Source organism: Lampris incognitus, chromosome 1 (assembly GCF_029633865.1).
Source record: "Lampris incognitus isolate fLamInc1 chromosome 1, fLamInc1.hap2, whole genome shotgun sequence".
Lineage (NCBI taxonomy): Eukaryota > Metazoa > Chordata > Actinopteri > Lampriformes > Lampridae > Lampris > Lampris incognitus.
Window position 1 is genome coordinate 153,689,110 of NC_079211.1, and position 20,195 is coordinate 153,709,304.

General features: G+C 48.3%; 1 protein-coding gene across 1 annotated transcript in view; it reads left to right on the top strand.

The window, feature by feature from the left end:
- Window positions 1-20,195, top strand: part of LOC130119465 (SEC14-like protein 2) — a 54,524-nt gene that overhangs the window by 2,267 nt on the left and 32,062 nt on the right. Inside the window, exons 3-7 of the mRNA XM_056287977.1 lie at window positions 12,867-12,910; window positions 14,425-14,487; window positions 14,708-14,896; window positions 14,984-15,079; window positions 19,085-19,145. Of these exons, the coding sequence (XP_056143952.1) occupies window positions 12,867-12,910; window positions 14,425-14,487; window positions 14,708-14,896; window positions 14,984-15,079; window positions 19,085-19,145 (453 nt within the window). The remainder of the gene's footprint in view (window positions 1-12,866; window positions 12,911-14,424; window positions 14,488-14,707; window positions 14,897-14,983; window positions 15,080-19,084; window positions 19,146-20,195) is intronic.

The following is a 20,195-nucleotide window of genomic DNA, read 5'->3' on the forward strand; positions in this document are numbered from 1 at the left end:
TGTCAAACAATAAGAGTTTCAGCCTAACAAGACAGATGGGCCCAGTTTGCCATACGTTGCATCCTTTTCCATGTGACTATTGCACATGTGTGCAATAGGGTTGTGAAAAGTGAATGTCCCAATAGGGATCACTATAGTGCCACTCAAAAAGTGTTGAGATCATGAAGAACTTGGATCCCTCCCACCCAAGTGACTGAAGCATGCAAAACATTATGGCCCAGGGCTTGGAATAAACTCAGATCTCTCGAGGTCTCCACGCCAAATGACTTAAATTAACTTTCACTGTGACTGTTGTTCCCTGTTGGGTTTTCATGCGTCACAGAGCAGAATTGAAAATAGTTGTTGAGATTTGCATGCAAGTAAAATTATGGTACCTATATGAATGGCAAAAGGTGAAAGGACAAAAATTACAAACAACCACTTTGGAGTTCCAAAACAGATTTGTGGTTATCTGAAAATGTCCCTTTTCAAATTCAGATTACAGCAGCTGAGAGTCTGATAAATGAGCTTCAGGAGGACCGGCGAGGGTATTCCTCTCTGTTATGAACACATTAACACATAAGTAAGGAATTGTTTAAAGGTCTTAAGCTTCCACTTCTTAAGTATAGTTACAGAGTGTGACCACCTATGCAGACTACCTGTTATCTCTAGCTGGATTGTGAGTCATCTTGCAGCTGGATATGTTTATTGTATACTGACTTCACCCCGAGAGATAAACACCAGCTCGCATGGTGTCTGTTCAGTCTGTGACTGTTGTTTCATAGGCGTGTCAGCTGGGATAAACGCTGTTCAGCAAAATATCTTTGTCTTTATCTGTCTTTATCTGGGAGTTCAGAGTAGTGTGAAAAAGTCTTCTTTCCTTGTCGGGACAGCCTATCTGAGTCCCCATGGGACAGTGTTACCTTACTGAAAGTGTGACTGTTTCTCTAAGAAATAATTTTCCAAGTACAACCACTTGTTTCCATCCATTACAAAGCAGTTAGACTTGAGGGAGTCATCCATCCTCCCTCACTGCTGGAGTTTAGGATATCAAGCATACTAAATAATTAGTCATGCCAGACATGAGACGCAGCAAACAACTTCCATCTTTATGTAATGGAAATAGAATCAAAATAGTTGGGGGTGATGGGGGGTGGGGCTGGTGGTCACTGAGGACAAGATTTTCAATTCAAGCAAAATTCTCCCCGGCTATGGTACATTAAAGCTTTCAGGGAACTCCGATGAGCTGCACAGCTGCTAAAAGTCTGAAAAAGATCTTGATGTAAATGTACTATGGTGTAAATGCACTATGCTCGATTGCTTTACAAAGCTTCACTGCTGGTACGTGTACATGTGGCTAGAAATGTAAATCCTACCTGCCGCCTGTGTCACATATCAGAAAAGAACCCAAAAGCAGACGGGACAACTAGGTAAGGGAAGAATCAAGTCTTTATTGAAGTAACCGATCTCAGGGGTAGTGCAGGAGTTGGTGTAGCAGGTGTCAGCTGGTGTAGCAGGTGTCAAGGGCGATCGGTTTGATGTCAAGGGCGAGAGGCTGTGACAGTACCCCCCCCTCCGAGGGGCGCCACTGGGCGACCTACCAGGCCCGTCAGGGTGCGTCCTGTGGAAGTCCCGGATGAGGTTCGCGTCCAGGACAAGGCGACAAGGGATCCAACACCTCTCCTCCGGGCCATATCCCTTCCGGTCCACAAGATACTGCAGGCCGCGACCGCGGCGACGAGAGTCCAGGAGACAACGAACGGTGTAAGTCGGATGATCGTTGATCATACGAGGAGGTGGGGGCGGGGGGGCCGGAGGAACTAGAGGGCTGGTAGAGACAGGTTTGAGGCAGGACACATGGAAGGAAGGGTGAGCCCGGAGAGTGCGGGGCAGCTTCAGATGGACCACAGAGGGGTTAATGACTTTGACAATGGGAAAGGAACCAATATACCTGGGGGACAGTTTTTTAGCGTCCGATTTCAAGGGTAGATCCTTGGTAGAGAGCCATACCTGGTCACCGGGGGAGTAGTCCGGAGCAGGGGTGCAATGACGATCCGCCAAGTGCTGGTAACGGCCGGAGGCCCTGAGCAGTGCAGCACGGGCTCGCCGCCAGGTCCAACGGCACCGACGGACATGGGCCTGGACAGACGGAACCGGAATGTCTACCTCTTCAGAAGGAAAAAGGGGAGGCTGATAGCCGTAAAGGCATTGAAAAGGGGACAACCCAGTAGCAGACGATGGCAAGGTGTTATGGGCATATTCTACCCAGGGAAGTTGTGAGGACCAAGAGGATGGGTTGGCAGACACCAGACAGCGGAGAACCGTCTCCAATGCCTGGTTGGCCCTCTCGGCCTGGCCGTTGGTCTGAGGATGGAACCCCGATGACAGGCTGACGGTGGCACCGATGGCAGAGCAGAAAGCCTTCCATACAGCAGAAGTGAACTGGGGGCCACGGTCAGACACTATATCACGGGGAAGACCGTGGACCCGGAAAACCTCCCTGACCAGCAGATCCGCAGTCTCTCGGGCCGAAGGCAGTTTAGACAAGGGCAAAAAGTGAGCAAATTTACTGAAGCGATCAACAACAGTCAGTACAATGGTGTTACCATCGGAGGCGGGCAGACCAGAGACGAAATCCAAGGACAGATGCGACCAGGGACGGTGTGGAACAGGCAGGGGGCGCAGCAGACCGGCACTGGCCCGAGTGGAGGGCTTATTCTGGGCACAAACAGGACAGGCAGAAACAAAAGACCCAGTATCCTCCGTCATGGAAGGCCACCAGAACCGCCTGCGGAGGAAGGCTAGGGTACGGGTTACTCCAGGATGGCAGGTAAGTTTGGAAGAGTGAGCCCACTGCAACACGCTAGATCTAACAGCGTCTGGAACAAACAAGCGCCCGGGGGGACCGTTACCTGGGTCAGGCTGAGTCTGTTGTGCTGCCATGACCTCCCTTTCAATGTTCCAGGTGACAGCCGCAGCCGCAACAACACAGGTAGAGGGAACGATGGTGTCAGGTTGGAGCTTGGGCTCAGACTCCTCCCCATGCACACGAGACAGAGCATCGGGCTTGGCATTCCTGGAGCCAGGTCTGTACGTTAAAGAAAAATTAAAACGACCAAAAAAGAGCGCCCACCTGGCTTGGCGCGCGGTGAGTCGCTTTGCTGACTGGATGTATTCCAGGTTCTTATGGTCAGTCCACACAATAAAAGGAAGCTCAGACCCCTTCAGAAAATGTCGCCATTCCTCCAGTGCCAATTTCACCACCAGGAGCTCACGATTCCCCACATCATAGTTCCTTTCAGCTGGGGAGAGACGGCGAGACAGGAAGGCACAGGGGTGTGTCTTGCCATCCTCACTGGAGCGCTGAGAAAGGACCGCCCTCACCCCAATCTCAGAGGCGTCCACTTCTACAACGAACTGCTTGGTTGGGTCTGGCTGGATGAGGATAGGAGCTGTGGTGAAGCGGTGCTTGAGGGCTTGGAAAGCTGCCTCTGCTACAGGGGTCCGCAGGAACGGTCTGGAGGTGGAGGTAAGAGCGGTTAGTGGGGCTGCAACGCGGCTGTAGTTGCGGATGAACCGTCTGTAGAAGTTGGCAAACCCGAGGAACCTCTGAAGTTGCTTACGGCTGGTCGGGCTTGGCCACTCAAGAACCGCTCTGACCTTGGCGGGGTCCATTCTCACCTGCCCATCGGCCACGATGTAGCCCAGGAAGGTGACTGAAGGGGCATGGAATTCGCACTTCTCTGCTTTTACGATTAGGCGGTTCTCCAGAAGCCATTGAAGGACTTGGCGGACGTGCATGACATGCTCTGGCAGGTCTCTAGAAAAAATCAGGATATCATCCAGGTAAACAAAAACGAAAAGATCCAACATGTCACATAGGACGTCATTGACCAGACTCGGGAAGACAGCTGGGGCATTAGTGAGACCAAACGGCATCACCAGATATTCAAAATGCCCCAGGGGGGTGTTGAAGGCAGTCTTCCATTCATCTCCGTCTCGAACCTGGACCAGGTGGTAAGCATTGCGGAGGTCTAGTTTAGTGAACACTGTGGCTCCCTGGAGGGAATCAAAAGCGGAAGTCATGAGGGGCAGAGGGTACTTATTCTTGACTGTGATGTTATTGAGGCCTCTATAGTCAATACACGGCCGGAGGGTCTTGACCTTCTTGGCCACAAAAAAGAACCCCGCACCAAGGGGTGATGATGACGGGCGAATAAGACCAGCAGCCAAGGAGTCCTTGATGTACCTCTCCATGGACTCCCGCTCAGGCTTGGAGAGGCTATATAGGCGGCTGCTGGGGAGGGGCGCGCCCGGCAGCAGGTCAATAGCGCAATCATAGGGGCGATGAGGAGGCAGGGAGAGAGCTTGCTGCTTGTTGAACACGGCTTGGAGGTCATGGTACTCTGGAGGCACCAGTGACAGGTCAGAGGTCTCAGAGCTTGACACCTGACAGGGGACAGACTGAGGCAGAGCAGACTGGAGGCATATGGCTTGACAGACGGGACTCCAACTTGAAATTCTGGCCGATGACCAATCAATATGGGGACTATGATTAACCAGCCAGGGATGACCAAGTATAATGGGAACAAAGGGAGACTTGATAACGAAAAAAATTAACTCCTCTTGATGGTTTCCCGACAACAGGAGGCGCACAGGCTCGGTCTTAGAGGTTATCCGGGCCAGGAGACATCCATCCAGGGCATTAGCTTCAAGAGGCTGGTCCAGACTCACAGTGGCAAGACCTAGCTGCTCCACAACACTTGCATCCAAAAAGCTTTCATCAGCTCCAGAGTCAATTAAAGCCAAAAGTTTAGTGGACTGACCTTTAAAACTGATAGTAGCTTGCAACTGGGTACGTGGACGAGGAGACAGAGGGCAGACAGTTGGGCTCACGAGGATCCCCCCCCCCCCCTCGTGAGCCTGCTAGTTTGACGGAACGGTGAGGGCAGGAGGCGAGAAAGTGACCAGGCTGACCACAATACAAGCATCTGTTCTTGGTGATGCGGCGTTGACGCTCCTCCGGGTTGAGCCGGAAGCGGCCGAGTTGCATCGGCTCCAAAGCTGGGGAAGAGTCACGCCTCGGGCTTTCTCGGAGGACGGCAACCTCAGTCGAGCGAGCTCGGCCCCCAGCGTTTGGAGGTGTGGCCCGTGGTAAGTTGTTGTGACCAGGAAAGCGGCGCGTCCTCTCTCGCCTCCGCTCCCGGAGACGGTTGTCCATACGAATAACCAATTCCTCCAACCCTCCAGGCTCGGGGTAGGAAACCAATTCGTGCTTTATGGATTCGCTTAGCCTGTTGGAAAAGCCGGCCTGGAGGGACTCGTTGTTCCATCCGCTCTCCGCTGATAGCGTACGGAACTCAACTGAGTAGTCAGCGACGCTGTGGGAACCCTGGCGGAGAGAGATCAGTCTTTTTGACGCATCCTTTCCCCGCACGGGATGATCAAAAACCTGGCGAAAAGCAGTGGTGAACTCAGCGTAGGATGAGGAAGTGGAGGCCCGCATCTCCCACACCGCTGTAGCCCAATCCAGAGCGCTTCCCCGGAGAAGACCCATGATGTAAGCGACTTTGGCTCCATCCGTGGAATATGACCGGGGCTGCTGGTTAAACACAATCTCACACTGCATCAAAAAAGGGCGACAAAGTCCAAAATCTCCATCATACTTATCTGGCGGGGCAACCCATGGTTCCCTAGCCGAAGATGATGGCGCTGGGGGTGGCGGAGCTGGACGGGCGGATCCCGGGCTAGCGGAGGCACTAAGTTGGGTCTGGATTCCGGTGATCTTTGAGCTGAGCCTACGGAGGGCGTCAGCCATCCCCTGTAGTACCTGGCTGTGCTTGCCGAGGACCGATTCCTGGTTGGCTATAGCCTGGCAGACCGTGGCCAGGTCTGTGGTGGAATGGTCTGCTGGGTCCATAGTGGCTGGAACGTACTGTCACGTATCGGGAAAGAACCCAAAAGCAGACGGGACAACCAGGTAAGGGAAGAATCAAGTCTTTATTGAAGTGACCGATCTCGGGGGTAGAGCAGGAGTTGGCTCAGTGGCAGGTAGGCAGGCAGGCAGAAGTCCATGAAAGGCGACGTTCCAGCGAAGATTGGTCCATAGTGGAGGCCTTTTAAAGGTGAGGGCGATTGCCAGGGTGAAGGGGGGGGTCAGCAGGTGTCAGCTGGCGTAGCAGGTGTCAGCTGGTGTAGCAGGTGTCAGCTGGCGTAGCAGGTGTCAGCTGGTGTAGCAGGTGTCAGGGGCGATTGCTTTGATGTCAAGGGTGAGAGGCTGTGACAGCCTTCACTTGGGAATCTGTTTTGGAATAACGCTGCTTTGCTGGTAGTCATACAACCAAGGTGAAAGGTCAAATGAACTGCAGTTGCTACTGAGGCAAATTTGTAATTTTTTATAACGGGCTATACAAATTAAATTGACTTGACTTGAACTGACTTGCCATACTTTCCCAAAACAAGGTTGCTGATGCTGCTGACGCTACTGAAGCCAACCAACAGCATCTCACAACCTTCATTTACATGTTTTTCACTCATTGTAGCATGGTTCGAGGTTCAGGGCTAAGTCAGTGGCTGAGGTGAAGAGAAAATGAGAGGAAGTGAAAGTTACCATAATAATTAACTTTATTTATACAGCACTTCTCTAAACCAGGTTACGAAGTGCTTCACAGAACAGGATAAAATTGTTAAAAATGACACATAAGGGTTTCCGGTTCCGCCACTGACAGAATGACAGCCTAATTTTCGAGCTCCCCGACGGTTTTGAGAAATAACCCCAAAAAATTTAGTTCTGTTAACCCTAGTGAAGTTTTTGTCAAAAAAATGAAGAAAAGGGGTAATACTAGATGTAGGACAACGATGGAAAACGTGATGGAAAACTACCCCAAAGTGAGACGAGGCAGCCGAAGAAGCTCCCCAAACTCATCTCCGCCACATGGCGAAGACGGCCCCGAAGTTAGCCTGCGATGTGTTCTCAGCCAACTCCGGGAGTTCACACGAGACAGCAAGGCACAGCAAGGCACAGCAAAGCACAGCTCTCCGACATTAAACAAGCACTAAAGAGGACACAGGACAGCAAGGCACAGCAAGGCACAGCTCTCCGACATTAAACAAGTACTAAAGAGGACACAGGGCAGCAAGGCACAGCAAGGCACAGCTCTCCGACATTAAACAAGTACTAAAGAGGACACAGGACAGCAAGGCACAGCAAGGCACAGCTCTCCGACATTGAACAAGCACTAAAGAGGACACACGACAGACTGGACGAGGCAGAGGGCAGAATTAACCAAATGGAGTCCGTGCTTCACGCAGCTAATACAGCGGCAGGCTAACCTGGAAGCTAGGCTGATAGACCAGGAGGGCCGAGCCGAGCGTGGAGGGATCATTTAAGGGTTTACGGAGTACCAGAAGATAAAGAGGGCACTGATATGCTTGGCTTTACTGACAACTTATTTACAAGCGCGCTGGACCTTCCCCGTGTCAGAGACCTCGGAACTGAGTGGGCACACCAGGCATTAGCACCAAAGCCCAGCGGCCCGCAGGCCAAGCCCCAGTCTGTAGTGGTCAAGTTCGGGAGTTATCGGACGAAAGAGGAGGCGCTCCGGAGAGCCTGGCAGAAAAAAGAAGTGTTCTGCACCAATGCCCGCTTTTACGTCGACGGTGACTTCCCCCCGGAAGTGCTTAGGAACCATAGTGAATATGCCGAAGCCAAGAAAGTTTTGGAGAAAAAAACAAAGCTTCAGACACTGCAAAGATGCGGGTCTTCTACAACGCCGGCACCCGGCTATACAAGGATGCTACGGAGGCAACGAGGGATATGGCTTCACGAAGATTCCCAGTGTCTGTGGTGAAGTCCTCCGCCTCTCCGCATCAAGACGAGATGGGGCTCCTGTCTACCTGGCAGGCAGTGGGGAGATGGCGCGACTGGGGTGTAGATCAAGATCTCAGCTCAGTGGAAGGTGGCACACAGCCCAAGAAAAACCTCCACTCTCAATATTGTAACGATCGCGGATGAATAGGCTCGGTAGCCCTTGGCTAGCGGGTCAGATCCTTTAGTTGACTGGTTCACATTGTCGCTTGCGGAGTGGGGGACATGGGTTCGCGTCTCGGCTGTGGCGACGGTCTCCCAGACGGCCCCCTGAATTCACTATAATATAAAGAAAACCTCCAGAAATTCAGAAGGCGATCCCCCACAACAGGAGACTGATGGTCTAACGTTTTGGCCCAAATGCAGATAAGTTTGATCTGATTTCTGAGTGCTATGCCGCACCATGGTTGTTTACATCACTACATATAAATCCTACAGTTCTATTTTCTAACTAGATCTGGGAATAACCAGCAGGGCTCCATCTGTGGATCGTAACAGTCGAGAGGGCCTATACCAGGCCAATACATTGGAAACGTAAGTAGGAGCCTAGCGTCAGTAGCCTTGAGAGACACCACAACTCAGCTGAGCCATCGAGGAAGTAGTGTTGCCCAGAACAACAGAAAAAGTTCTGTTGGAGAGGGAAGAGTGTAATAAACTTAAGAGCCAAGCCCTTGATCCCTACCCAAGTCTCTAAGCGGTGTAAAAGAGTAGTGTGATTGACTATGTCAAAGGCAGCACTTAAGTCTAAAAGAACTAAAATCGAGCAGTCGCCTCTGTCTGCAGTCAGCAGTAGGTCATTGGTGACCTTAATAACAGCTGTCTCAATACTATGAAGTGCACTAAAACCAGACTGAAAACTGTTAAAAACGTTATTAGTGTTAATTAAAGAAAACAATTGAGATGGAATTACTCTCTCCAAAACCTTAGATAAAAAAGACAATTTGGAGATTGGTCTGTAGTTACTTAAGGAAAGGGGATCTAAATTAGGTTTCTTCAGCAATTGGTGAACAACGGCATGCTTAAAACTGTCTGGAAGGGCATCCAGATGGCAGTCTATTCTGTTGCCTACCAACACGGGATCGCCGGTTTGAATCCCTGTGTTACCTCCGGCTTGGTTGGGCGTCGCTACAGACACAATTGGCCATGTCTGCGGGCCGGAAGCTGGACGTGGGTATATGTCCTGGTTGCTTCACTTGTGCCTCCTCTTGTCGGTCAGGGCGCCTATTTGGGGGGGGGGGCTGGGGGGATCCTCCCGAGCGCTACATCCCCCTGCAGCCGTCCCTGGCTTGGCAGAGGGGGTGGAGCAGCAACTGGGACGTGTCAAGAACACAGAGACTGGCGGACACGAATGCAGGCAGGCAGACAGTAATCACTTCTCAGGGTCTTTAATTCGGTCCAAGGGTCAAAATCCAGAAAGGCAATCAGACAGGCAGAGGTACAAAATCGGCAGGCAGAAGACTTCAAGAACCAGGCAGACTAACAAACAGGCGACGGTACCAAAACAGGAGACTGAGACTCGGAAACCAGGAACGAAACAGTCAGACACGGGGATACTCTCTAACATGAAACGCTGGAATGCTGCTCTAGGAGACAAGACAATCTGGCACTGACACACAGGGGAGCACTGGTTTAATACACACAGGAGGGAAGGGATAGCGAGGCACAGGTGAAACACAGAAGGGCGGGGACAGGGAATCACATGGGAAACAGGAAGTGAACACAGAGACAAGACTATCAAAATAAAACAGGAAACTGACACATGACAGATCCTGACAGGATGGCTCGGAAGAGTGGAGTTATTAGCCAAGTACAACTGGTAGCAAGGGGGGATGAATTAAAAAAAAAACTGTCTGGAAAAGAACCAGAGGCCAGGGAATTATTAAGAATTTACAGAATAACGGGGCTGACATTTGAAAATACCTTCTTGAGCAGCTTAGTGGGGACGCTGTCTAAGATACAGGAGGAGTTCATACTGGAGACTGTACTCCCCAACACAGAAATTGTAATTTGTTGAAACTGGGTAAAAGAGGCATGATTAACATGGGGAATGGAAAGGGCCAGACTGGATTTGGGACCTGATATTCTCCACCTTATTGACAAAATGAGTGAGACATTTTTCGGACAGCTCAGCATCAGGTTCAAATAAAAGAAGTGGAGGAACCATTAATAACAGAATCAGTTACCCTGAAGAGAACTTTAGGATTGTTCTTCAGTAGTAGTGAGGGCTGGTCTGCTAAGCCACAAAGCTTAACAGCTTAGACAGAATGTTGTCTGTGGCCATTTGTGCTGTCAGGGGGAACGCCTGACCGCGCAGGACCTTATGGGCAACACAGCCATTTTGTTACTGACTGAATGACTGGCTTAAGAGATGTAACAGAGTTTAGGGATTCATTCTAGTCATGGCTGCGGTGGCAACTGTCCACCTAATGGGCTTAGACCAAAAGCCCTACACAATCAAAATAAAGTCTGTTCTACAATCTCTAACAAACAAACAAACAAACAAAACAAACAAACAATCGATTTAATGGGTTGATGATTTGCCTTTTGTTCTACATTTGTGAAGTAGGCCTATGTAATTTCCTGTTGTCTTTTTTTTTCTTTTTCAAATCGGGGATACATTTTTTTAACTTGGTATAGAGCGGCCCAGTGTGACGCCGTCACGTAGTAGCACACGGTAGACGCAAGATGGTGGATAGTCCACTGCTCCAAACCCCATTCTTTTTTTACATGTTAAAAAAAACAAACTGCGAGAACACATATCCAAACTAACATATATATCTAAACTGTAAAAAAAAATCACTGTCCAGGAGAACAAACACCAGCCAGGATGACTTTTGGAACCGCCACTTTGCATGGGCTAGCAGTTAGCTTTGCCTGCCCCGCTTCCGCATCCTGTCTGACCGCCCGTAGTGTTACCTCTTCGGGCACAGCTCTAGGCAGGGCCGTGATCCCTGGGCCCACAAGACGCAGCAGACCAAGCTCTCCAAGCCATCAAACGAAGACAAACTTAGACGTGGACGCAGACGCTGCATGGACGGTACTGGGTGTGGCGGCTGCAAATTTGAATTTGCGCCACAATCCAAATCATACTCAAATCATACTCACTAGGAAGCTGTTGCTAATGTGACACTGTCAAGAACCTGACTTGACAGCTGAGTGGCCAGACAGCTAGCCATTTGGCTCTTGTAAGTAGATTACTACTTTAAAATTCGTAAGAGAGATACCACAAGACAGCATTTGACTCGTAGAACAAAATAGGCAAGTTACTTAATCCTGTGTGCAATACAGCTCTTATTTGGGGAACTTTAGTTTTTTGTTTTTGTTTTCCAGGTGGGACGATACATATAATTAGGCACTGGAGAGAGGGGGAGTTGGGGTCGGTGGGAGTGGGACGGGGTGCATGTGTGTGGATGGGGGGGCGGGGGGTGAGGGTGTGGAGGTGGTGGAGGCATATGAGTTTGGGTACTTGGGGTCAGCTGTTCAGGGTAGCGGGGAGTGCGGCAGAGGGATGGGGAGGAGAGTGCAGGCGGGGTGGAGTAGGTGGAGAGGAGTGTCGGGAGTGATTTGCAACAGAGGGGTTCCAGCGGGATGAGCTATGTTGTATGGTTTGGAGACAGTGTCACTGAAAGGGAGATGGGGGGTGGAGCTGGAGGTGGTGGAGTTGAGGATGCTGGGTTTTTCGAGGAGGGACAGGATTGGGAGCAGGTGTATTGGAGGGACGGCTCGGGTTGGACAGTTTGGAGGCGGGGCAGGAGAGGTGGGATTGAGATGGCTTGGACATGTGTGGAGAAGAGATGCTGGGTATATTGGGAGAAGGGTGCTGGGTGTGGAGCTGCTGGGGAGGAGGAGGAGAGGAGGACCAAGGAGGAGGTTTGTGGATGTGGTGAGGGAGGACATGCGGGTGGCTGGTGTGGCAGAGGAAGATGCAGAGGACGGGGGGAGGTGGAGGCGGGGGAACTGTTGTGGCGACCCCTAACGGGAGCAGCTGAAGGTAGTAGTAGTAGGCATGTTAACCATCCACTGTCTTGCAACTGATTTTGTCCTACAAAGTGACGATACGCACGAAGCTTGAGGTAAGCACATGTGATTGGTCAGTCATGTGTTAGCATTAGTAATGGGAGGAGGATTAGCTCTTGAGCAGGGCTTTCACCGTATAAAGCTGTGAGCCTCCCTTCAGATCAAGGCACTGGGGCCTCTCCCATTTTAATAACAGGAACAATAATAATAATCAACTCTGTTTTACAGTAAAGGCCTGCAACCATAAAGGGTTTGAAAATGTTTCTTTTGAACACTCAGGCCTTATACAGTCTCCCACATTCTAATAAAAATCAGTACAGTGGTTTAGTATGTGGGTCATTGCCTAGTTGTGCATGTTTCTGAAGTCGAAAAAAAAAGAAAATTGAACACCTGTCTGTCACCTGTAAACAAAACAAAACAGAACAGAGAACTTGGAAAACTTGCGCAATGCTGCTTCTCGACACCATACGTAAGGCCTTAACCCCACCTGTGAAGCAGAGTTTCAGATGCGCTGTGGGAAAAATACCGTGTTTAAGCCCACCATAGACCACCTACCTCTCTACCTTACTGGAGCAGTGAGTCTGCGCCCTGGCTGCACACACGGTGGATGCGGGGTTGTGTTGATGACATGAACAAGCACACATCGCCCTCCACCTACAGCCTTGACCGCAACTTGCTTTTAATCAGAAAATCAGAAAACTCTGAACTTTAAATATACATCATCATACTTTCTGTGACATTTTCTTGTATATCCCTGTTTTTTTCTGCACCTTCCCTGAAACTCTTGGCTCGGCCAGGGGAGGTGGGCCTCACATGTAGAAAACCACTGCTCTGCAAGACAGGAGCGTTCTTTGTCCATCACATAAAAGCAAGTGGTTTTGAACACCATGGTGGGATCCTTGTGACAGGACTTACGTAAGGTCTAACATCTCGGTAATGTACAGGTTCCATATACCACTCACCTGTCCTCCCCCTTTTTCCTGCTCTTATGTTTCTTTTCCAGCAAGAAGCTTCAATGTGCAGAAGTCTGAGGCCATGCTGCGAAAGGTACCCCACCAGCTCTTCTGAGTGATTATACAACAGAATTACACAACTGCTTGGAGCTGAACTGCTTTCCATCGGTGCATTACGAGGTTCCTTATTGCAATGTCACGCTTACACAAGCTGTTCTCTGCACCCTGGCCAACATCTGACAATGGATTTTTGATATCGGGGGCAGAAACCACAATGCACGCCTTTTTAGTGGCTTATCTGTGTTGTGTAAAAGTGCCACTTGTGTAAGAGTGACTCATCTACCACTCCTCATGCATGGTGTGAGTGTGTGTTGGCATTTTTTTAATCAACCTTTACTGCTTCTTGGGTGACCTGGCAGTCAAGAGGCACACATTAAGAACCCAGGAAACCTTTTCATTGTGACGTCACAGGCAGCTTCATACGAAGGGAGAAACACAGCGCTAGTTGTAGAAGCTCAGATTAATCAGCACATCAACCATTTCGCCTGCGATAGACCCAGCTGCCTCGAGAAATTACCTTACAGCAGCCGTTTCCTAGTCTATGGGCTACTCTGTGAAGACCGACATGGAAAGAAATCGAGAAGACTCGTTCATTCTGGTTGCCATATAGCACTAGGCCTCATGTCACCCTTACATGTTGTCATCATCATCATACATAAATGTTTGTGCATAGTATTTATGACTAATGGTCAAGATAAAACGTATTCAGAAAAGATGCTGCAAAGGTACGGGAGTCAAGAACTTTATTGTCATTGTGTAAGCACAACAAAACTGCTGTCGTGTCAACCTCAAATGGTGCATACAAAGAATGAACAAGACATAAAAGAGATAAGAATTATAAATTATCAGCAATATCTTGCACTCATACCTATGTAATCCTGAGGGACAGATGACAATAGTGACTTGTGGCACCTTTAAACACAGATGTCAGTAGCAAGCTTTACCACCTTACATGAAAGTGGAATCTGTTTTTCTTCGTCAAGTAAGTTTTCACAGAGTAGGTCGCTCACATGGAGTACTTAATGCAACACGACATCGGAAATCTACAAGTATTAAATTAAAAGGTACCACAAGGTGATATAAAAGTCAGAGAAAAAGTATGAAGAGTACCGAGACCACAGGTTGATATAGCTTGTAAAATCTGAACCACTTCACTAAAATCAAATAACCACTGTAGTTCCCAGATTACACTGAGCTATGAGCCCATCAGGTCAGTGTTTGATATATTTATTGTCTTGGTGTGTTTGAGTGAGCATGCACATGCATGTATGCACAGTATGTAACTGATCCGCTCCTTGCTGATGGGGCAGGTTTTAGTTTCAGCAGGTGCCTAAGACCTCCTAAGCCCATTAACCCTTGCCAGACTGTGCTTTGCTCATTGCTAAACTGCCACTCTTCATACAAATCATCTGTGTGCATAGAAACCTTGAGATAATGAACACATTGTACTTTATATTATACTTCGAGTTCTGCAGAATCACTCATCCCATAAAAAACTTTCTCGTTGATATGATTTTACACCTCATGTTGTTTGCTTGTGTTTTTCAGCATGTGGAATTTAGGAAACACATGAAAGCAGACACAATACTTGCAGAATGGAAACCACCAGAGGTAAAGCTCCCTAACATTTGCTAGCCAGTAGTAGCATGGTGCATAGGTTCAGTGCACTGTGGGTTGCACTGCAAAAATTAAAACTGTTGCACATGGTCTGTCAGCTAGATTTTACTGGAAGGACTAAAGCGCCACAAGAAACCCTTCTTGCATAACAGTCTCATCCAGCATTTCATCCTGACTCCTCTGGCAATAATTTGATGTCGACTGTCTTTCCCAGGTGATAGAGAAGTATCTGTCGGGAGGGATGTGTGGCTACGACCGAGAGGGCAGTCCCATCTGGTATGATGTCATCGGGCCAGTGGATCCCAAAGGTCTCTTCCTGTCGGCTTCCAAGCAAGACTTCATCAAGTCCAAGATCAGAGACTGTGAGATGCTGCAGAAGGAGTGTGATCTGCAGTCCCAGAGGGTAACTCAGTTTTAAAGGCTATGAGGTGAGCCTAATCCGCTTTCTCCTTTCCTTTCTAACACTCTTTCTTTCTCTGTGCACCTCCAGCTGGGCAGGAATGTGGAATCCATCACCATGATCTATGACGTTGAAGGCCTGGGTCTAAAACACTTATGGAAACCTGCCATTGAGACATATGGAGAGGTACACACACACACACACACACACACACACACACACACACACACACTATACCTAGTGGAATTGGAGTATGCATTTACATTTACTTATTTATCAAATGTCTTTATCTAAAGTGACATAACAGAGTTAGCAGTAAGCAGATAAAGTCACACGTTCACCAGCTGGCGTCATACAGCACTGCTTGTGATTATCAAGAGTGCAATGTTTGGATGTAAAATGTTTGCATGTAAAAGAAATGTCAGTGCAGAAATGTATGTATGAGATGTTGAAATATTTTTACAGCAATATGTTGCTTGCTTGTTCCGAAATGTGGTGCAATTGCCTGTCTGCACATTTTGTTTTGCACAATATTAAGTCTTCAGTGACATTCAAACTTGATTGAAACTACCAACCTTTTTCAAGCAATCACAGACGTTTGAATCAGTTCATCTGGACACAACATTTATTGAGAGAAACGTTTCATCATCATCTAAGTGACCGCTTCAGTCTCACCTGACTGCAGGTACCCCACCCTTATAAACAACACAGTGACTGCAGGTATCCCCACCCTTATAAACATTACAGTGGTGTAATGACCCAAATCAACCACCAGTTTCATATGCATATATAGGTGTGACCATTAACTAGGATGGCCTTTCCTTCTTCACATAGATGGCCTCTTTGACTCCCCGTTCAAACCAGTGTTCCTCCCTATCAAGGATGTGCACATTCTCATCCCTGAAAGAGTGGCCACTGGCCTGTAGATGGTGTAGACTGTGGAGTCCTGGCCTGTAGATGGTGTAGACTGTGGAGTCCTGGCCTGTAGATGGTGTAGACTGTGGAGTCCTGGTCTGTAGATGGTGTAGACTGTAGAGTCCTGGTCTGTAGATGGTGTAGACTGTGGAGTCCTGGTCTGTAGATGGTGTAGACTGTAGAGTTCTGGCCTGACGTGTTAGCTCTCCTGTGTTGTGCCATTCTCTTGGCCAGTGTTTGTTTAGTTTCCCCAATGTACAAGTCACAGCAATCCTCCTGGTAATTAACAGCGTACACTATATTGCTCTGTTTGTGTTGGGGGACCCGATCCTCGGGGTGGACCAACTTCTGGCTAAGCGTGTTTTGGAGTTTGATGTACCTAAGAGTACATCTGTCACCATCTTACAATGCTGTGACTGCAACTATTCCTCAGTCCTCTGTGACCAGTACACATGATCACTGTAACTCTAGTTAATGATCACACCCATGTTTGATCATTCAAGTGGTTGTTGGTTTCGGTCGTTAGGCACTGTATTACACTGTATTACACTGTCTCACACTGTATTACACTGTATCACACTGTATTACACTGTATCACACTGCATTACACTGTATCAGACTGTATCACACTGTATTACACTGTATCACACTGTATACACTATTGCACTGTATTACACTGTATCACTGCATTACACTGTATTACACTGTATACACTGTGTTACACTATAGTACACTGTATGACACTGTATTACACTATTATACTGTATTATATACAGTATAATACAGTGGGTGTATTGGAGGTACGGAGCTTATATGATTCAGGGAGCGATTCAGGGAGCTTGAACACTCGACTTTTTTCGAGTGTTCAAGAGTGAACACTCGGAAAAAAGTCAAGAGCAATCCCTCAAAAAGGTGAGTGATTAAACATCACAGAACTCCCCTCAGTGATGACTTTGATGTCGAATTGTTGAAAACATAAGGCTTAGTTGTAATTTACCCCTTAATTTTACCAAACTAGAGCCAGGATATTGGCATGGTTATTGTTATTGTTCAGGACTGCAGTAATGTGCTCTGTTCAGGACTGGAGTAACGTCTTCTGTTCAGGACTGGAGTAATGTGCTGTGTTCAGGACTGGAGTAACATGCTCTGTTTTGGACTGGAGTAACGGGCTCTGTTCAGGACTGGAGTAATGTGTTCTGTTCAGGACTGGAGTAATGTGCTCTGTTCAGGACTGGAGTAACATGCTCTGTTCAGAACTGGAGTAACGTGCTCTGTTCAGGACTGGCGTAACGTGCTGTGTTCAGGACTGCAGTAACGTGCTCTGTTCAGGACTGGAGTAACGTTTTCTGTTCAGGACTGGAGTAATGTGCTGTGTTCAGGACTGGAGTAACATGCTCTGTTTTGGACTGGAGTAACGGGCTCTGTTCAGGACTGGAGTAATGTGTTCTGTTCAGGACTGGAGTAATGTGCTCTGTTCAGGACTGGAGTAATGTGCTCTGTTCAGGACTGGAGTAACATGCTCTGTTCAGAACTGGAGTAACGTGCTCTGTTCAGGACTGGCGTAACGTGCTGTGTTCAGGACTGCAGTAACGTGCTCTGTTCAGGACTGGAGTAGTGTGCTCTGTTCAGGACTGGAGTAATGTGCTCTGTTCAGGACTGGAGTAACGTGCTGTGTTCAGGACTGGAGTAATGTGCTCTGTTCAGGACTGCAGTAATGTGCTCTGTTCAGGACTGCAGTAACGTGCTCTGTTCAGGACCGGAGTAACGTGCTGTGTTCAGGACTGGAGTAATGTGCTCTGTTCAGGACTGCAGTAATGTGCTCTGTTCAGGACTGCAGTAACGTGCTCTGTTCAGGACTGGAGTAACGTGCTGTGTTCAGGACTGGAGTAATGTGCTCTGTTCAGGACTGGAGTAATGTGCTCTGTTCAGGACTGCAGTAACGTGCTCTGTTCAGGACTGGAGTAACATGCTCTGTTCACAACTGGAGTAACGTGCTCTGTTCAGGACTGGAGTAACGTGCTGTGTTCAGGACTGGAGTAACGTGCTCTGTTCAGGACTGCAGTAATGTGCTCTGCTCAGGACTGCAGTAGCGTGCTCTGTTCAGGACTGGAGTAACATGCTCTGTTCAGGACTGGAGTAATGTGCTCTGTTCAGGACTGCAGTAACGTGCTCTGTTCAGGACTGGAGTAACGTGCTGTGTTCAGGACTGGAGTAATGTGCTCTGTTCAGGACTGCAGTAATGTGCTGTGTTCAGGACTGCAGTAACGTGCTCTGTTCAGGACTGGAGTAACGTGCTGTGTTCAGGACTGGAATAACGTGCTCTGTTCAGGACTGGATTAGTGTCCTTTGTTCAGGACTGGAGTAACGTGCTCTGTTCAGGACTGCAGTAATGTGATCTGTTCAGGACTGCAGTAATGTGCTCTGTTCAGGACGGGAGTAATGTGCTCTGTTCAGGACTGGAATTACGTGCTCTGTTCAGGACTGGAGTAGTGTGGTTTGTTCAGGACTGGAGTAACATGCTCTGTTCAGGACTGGAGTAGTGTGCTCTGTTCAGGACTGCAGTAATGTGCTCTGTTCAGGACTGGAGTAACATGCTCTGTTCAGGACTGCAGTAGTGTGCTCTGTTCAGGACTGCAGTAATGTGCTCTGTTCAGGACTGGAGTAACATGCTCTGTTCAGGACTGCAGTAATGTGCTCTGTTCAGGACTGGAGTAATGTGCTCTGTTCAGGACTGGAGTAGTGTGCTCTGTTCAGGACTGGAGTAATGTGCTCTGTTCAGGACTGGAGTAACGTGCTCTGTTCAGGACTGGAGTAGTGGGCTCTGTTCAGGACTGCAATAATGGGCTCTGTTCAGGACTGGAGTTAGGTGCTCTGTTCTCCCGGCCCTGGTTAAAACTCTGCAGCAGCATTCTGAAGAAGCTGCAGCTGTTTGATGGTCTTTTTGGGAGACCAGTTAAGAGACCATTACAGTAATCAATTCTACTGGAAATAAAAGCATGGATGAGCTTCTCTTGCTCAGGAGTGATGAAACGTATCCGTCAGTAAACTTTGTGTCCAGATGAACTGATTCAACCTTATGTGATTTTCTTACCTGGATTATTGAGCATGCATCAAGACACTTTTTCAAGCAAGAACCCAAGGTATCAGCCTATGTGATATTTATTGCCAAACCGCTCAGGGTTGAAACCATCAACACACCTCGCTCCATTGCCCTAAAACCACAACATGATAGCACTTGTGCAACACCTCCAATCAGGCTCCCTTTTGCACTTCCAGATCCTTCAGATGTTCGAAGACAACTACCCAGAGGGACTCAAAAGACTATTTGTCATTAAAGGTACACTATATGTTTCTGCAATACTAGCCATGAAAGATGTATGACAGATTATAGTTGATCGGGGGGGGGGGTTCGTCCGGGGAGCGTAGTGGTCTATTCTGTTGCCTACCAACACAGGGATCGCCGGTTTGAATCGCCGTGTTACCTCCGGCTTGGACAGGCATCCCTACAGACACAATTGGCTGTGTCTGCGGGTGGGAAGCTGGATGTGGGTATATGTCCTGGTCACTGCACTAGTGTCTCCTCTGGTCAGTCAGGGTGCCTGATCAGGGGGGAGGGGGAACTGGAGGGAATAGCGTGATCCTCCCACATGCTGTGTCCCCCTGGTGAAACGCCTCACTGTAAGGGGAAAAGAAGTGGCTGGTGACTCCACATGTATCAGAGGAGACGTGGTAGTTTGCAGCCCTCCCTGGATTGGCAGAGGGGGTGGAGCAGAGACCGGAGCAGCTCGGAAGAGTGAGATAATTGGCTGGGTACAATTGGGGAGAAAAAGGGGGAAAAATCCCCCCCTCCAAAAAAAAGATGATAGTTGACCAAGGCATGTCAAAGGAAAGACAGTTCATTTGAGTAGTTCAGTGATTCACTGATGGTCATTGGACATGTGGATATTTGGAAATGAATTGACTTGGATCGTCGCTACTATTGCTGTTACATCCTAACCTCCTAACACGCATTGCCCTCTTCTTGGCCATCCAGATAAAATGTACAAAAATATGTTGTCTTGGTAAAATGCACACAAATATGTTGTGTTGGTCCACTCCAAAAAGCCCATAACAATTTGGTGCAAAGTGGCCATTTGGGGACTGGGCATTTTGGAGGTCCTGCTATACATATTCATATGAAAAGCAATTTAATATGCTCCTATTTCATTTGAAGAGGCAACTGGTAAGACTTATGGCAAAAGCACCATTGAGTCATAGAATCAAAAGGAAAAGCCAGAGGAAATTATTTAAAATCAAATAATGATTTCTGTTTTAGGTGAAAAAAAAAATCCAAACGTTATCGTGTTTTCAGCTTCAGGAACAAACTACAAAAGGTTACCTTTTTGAG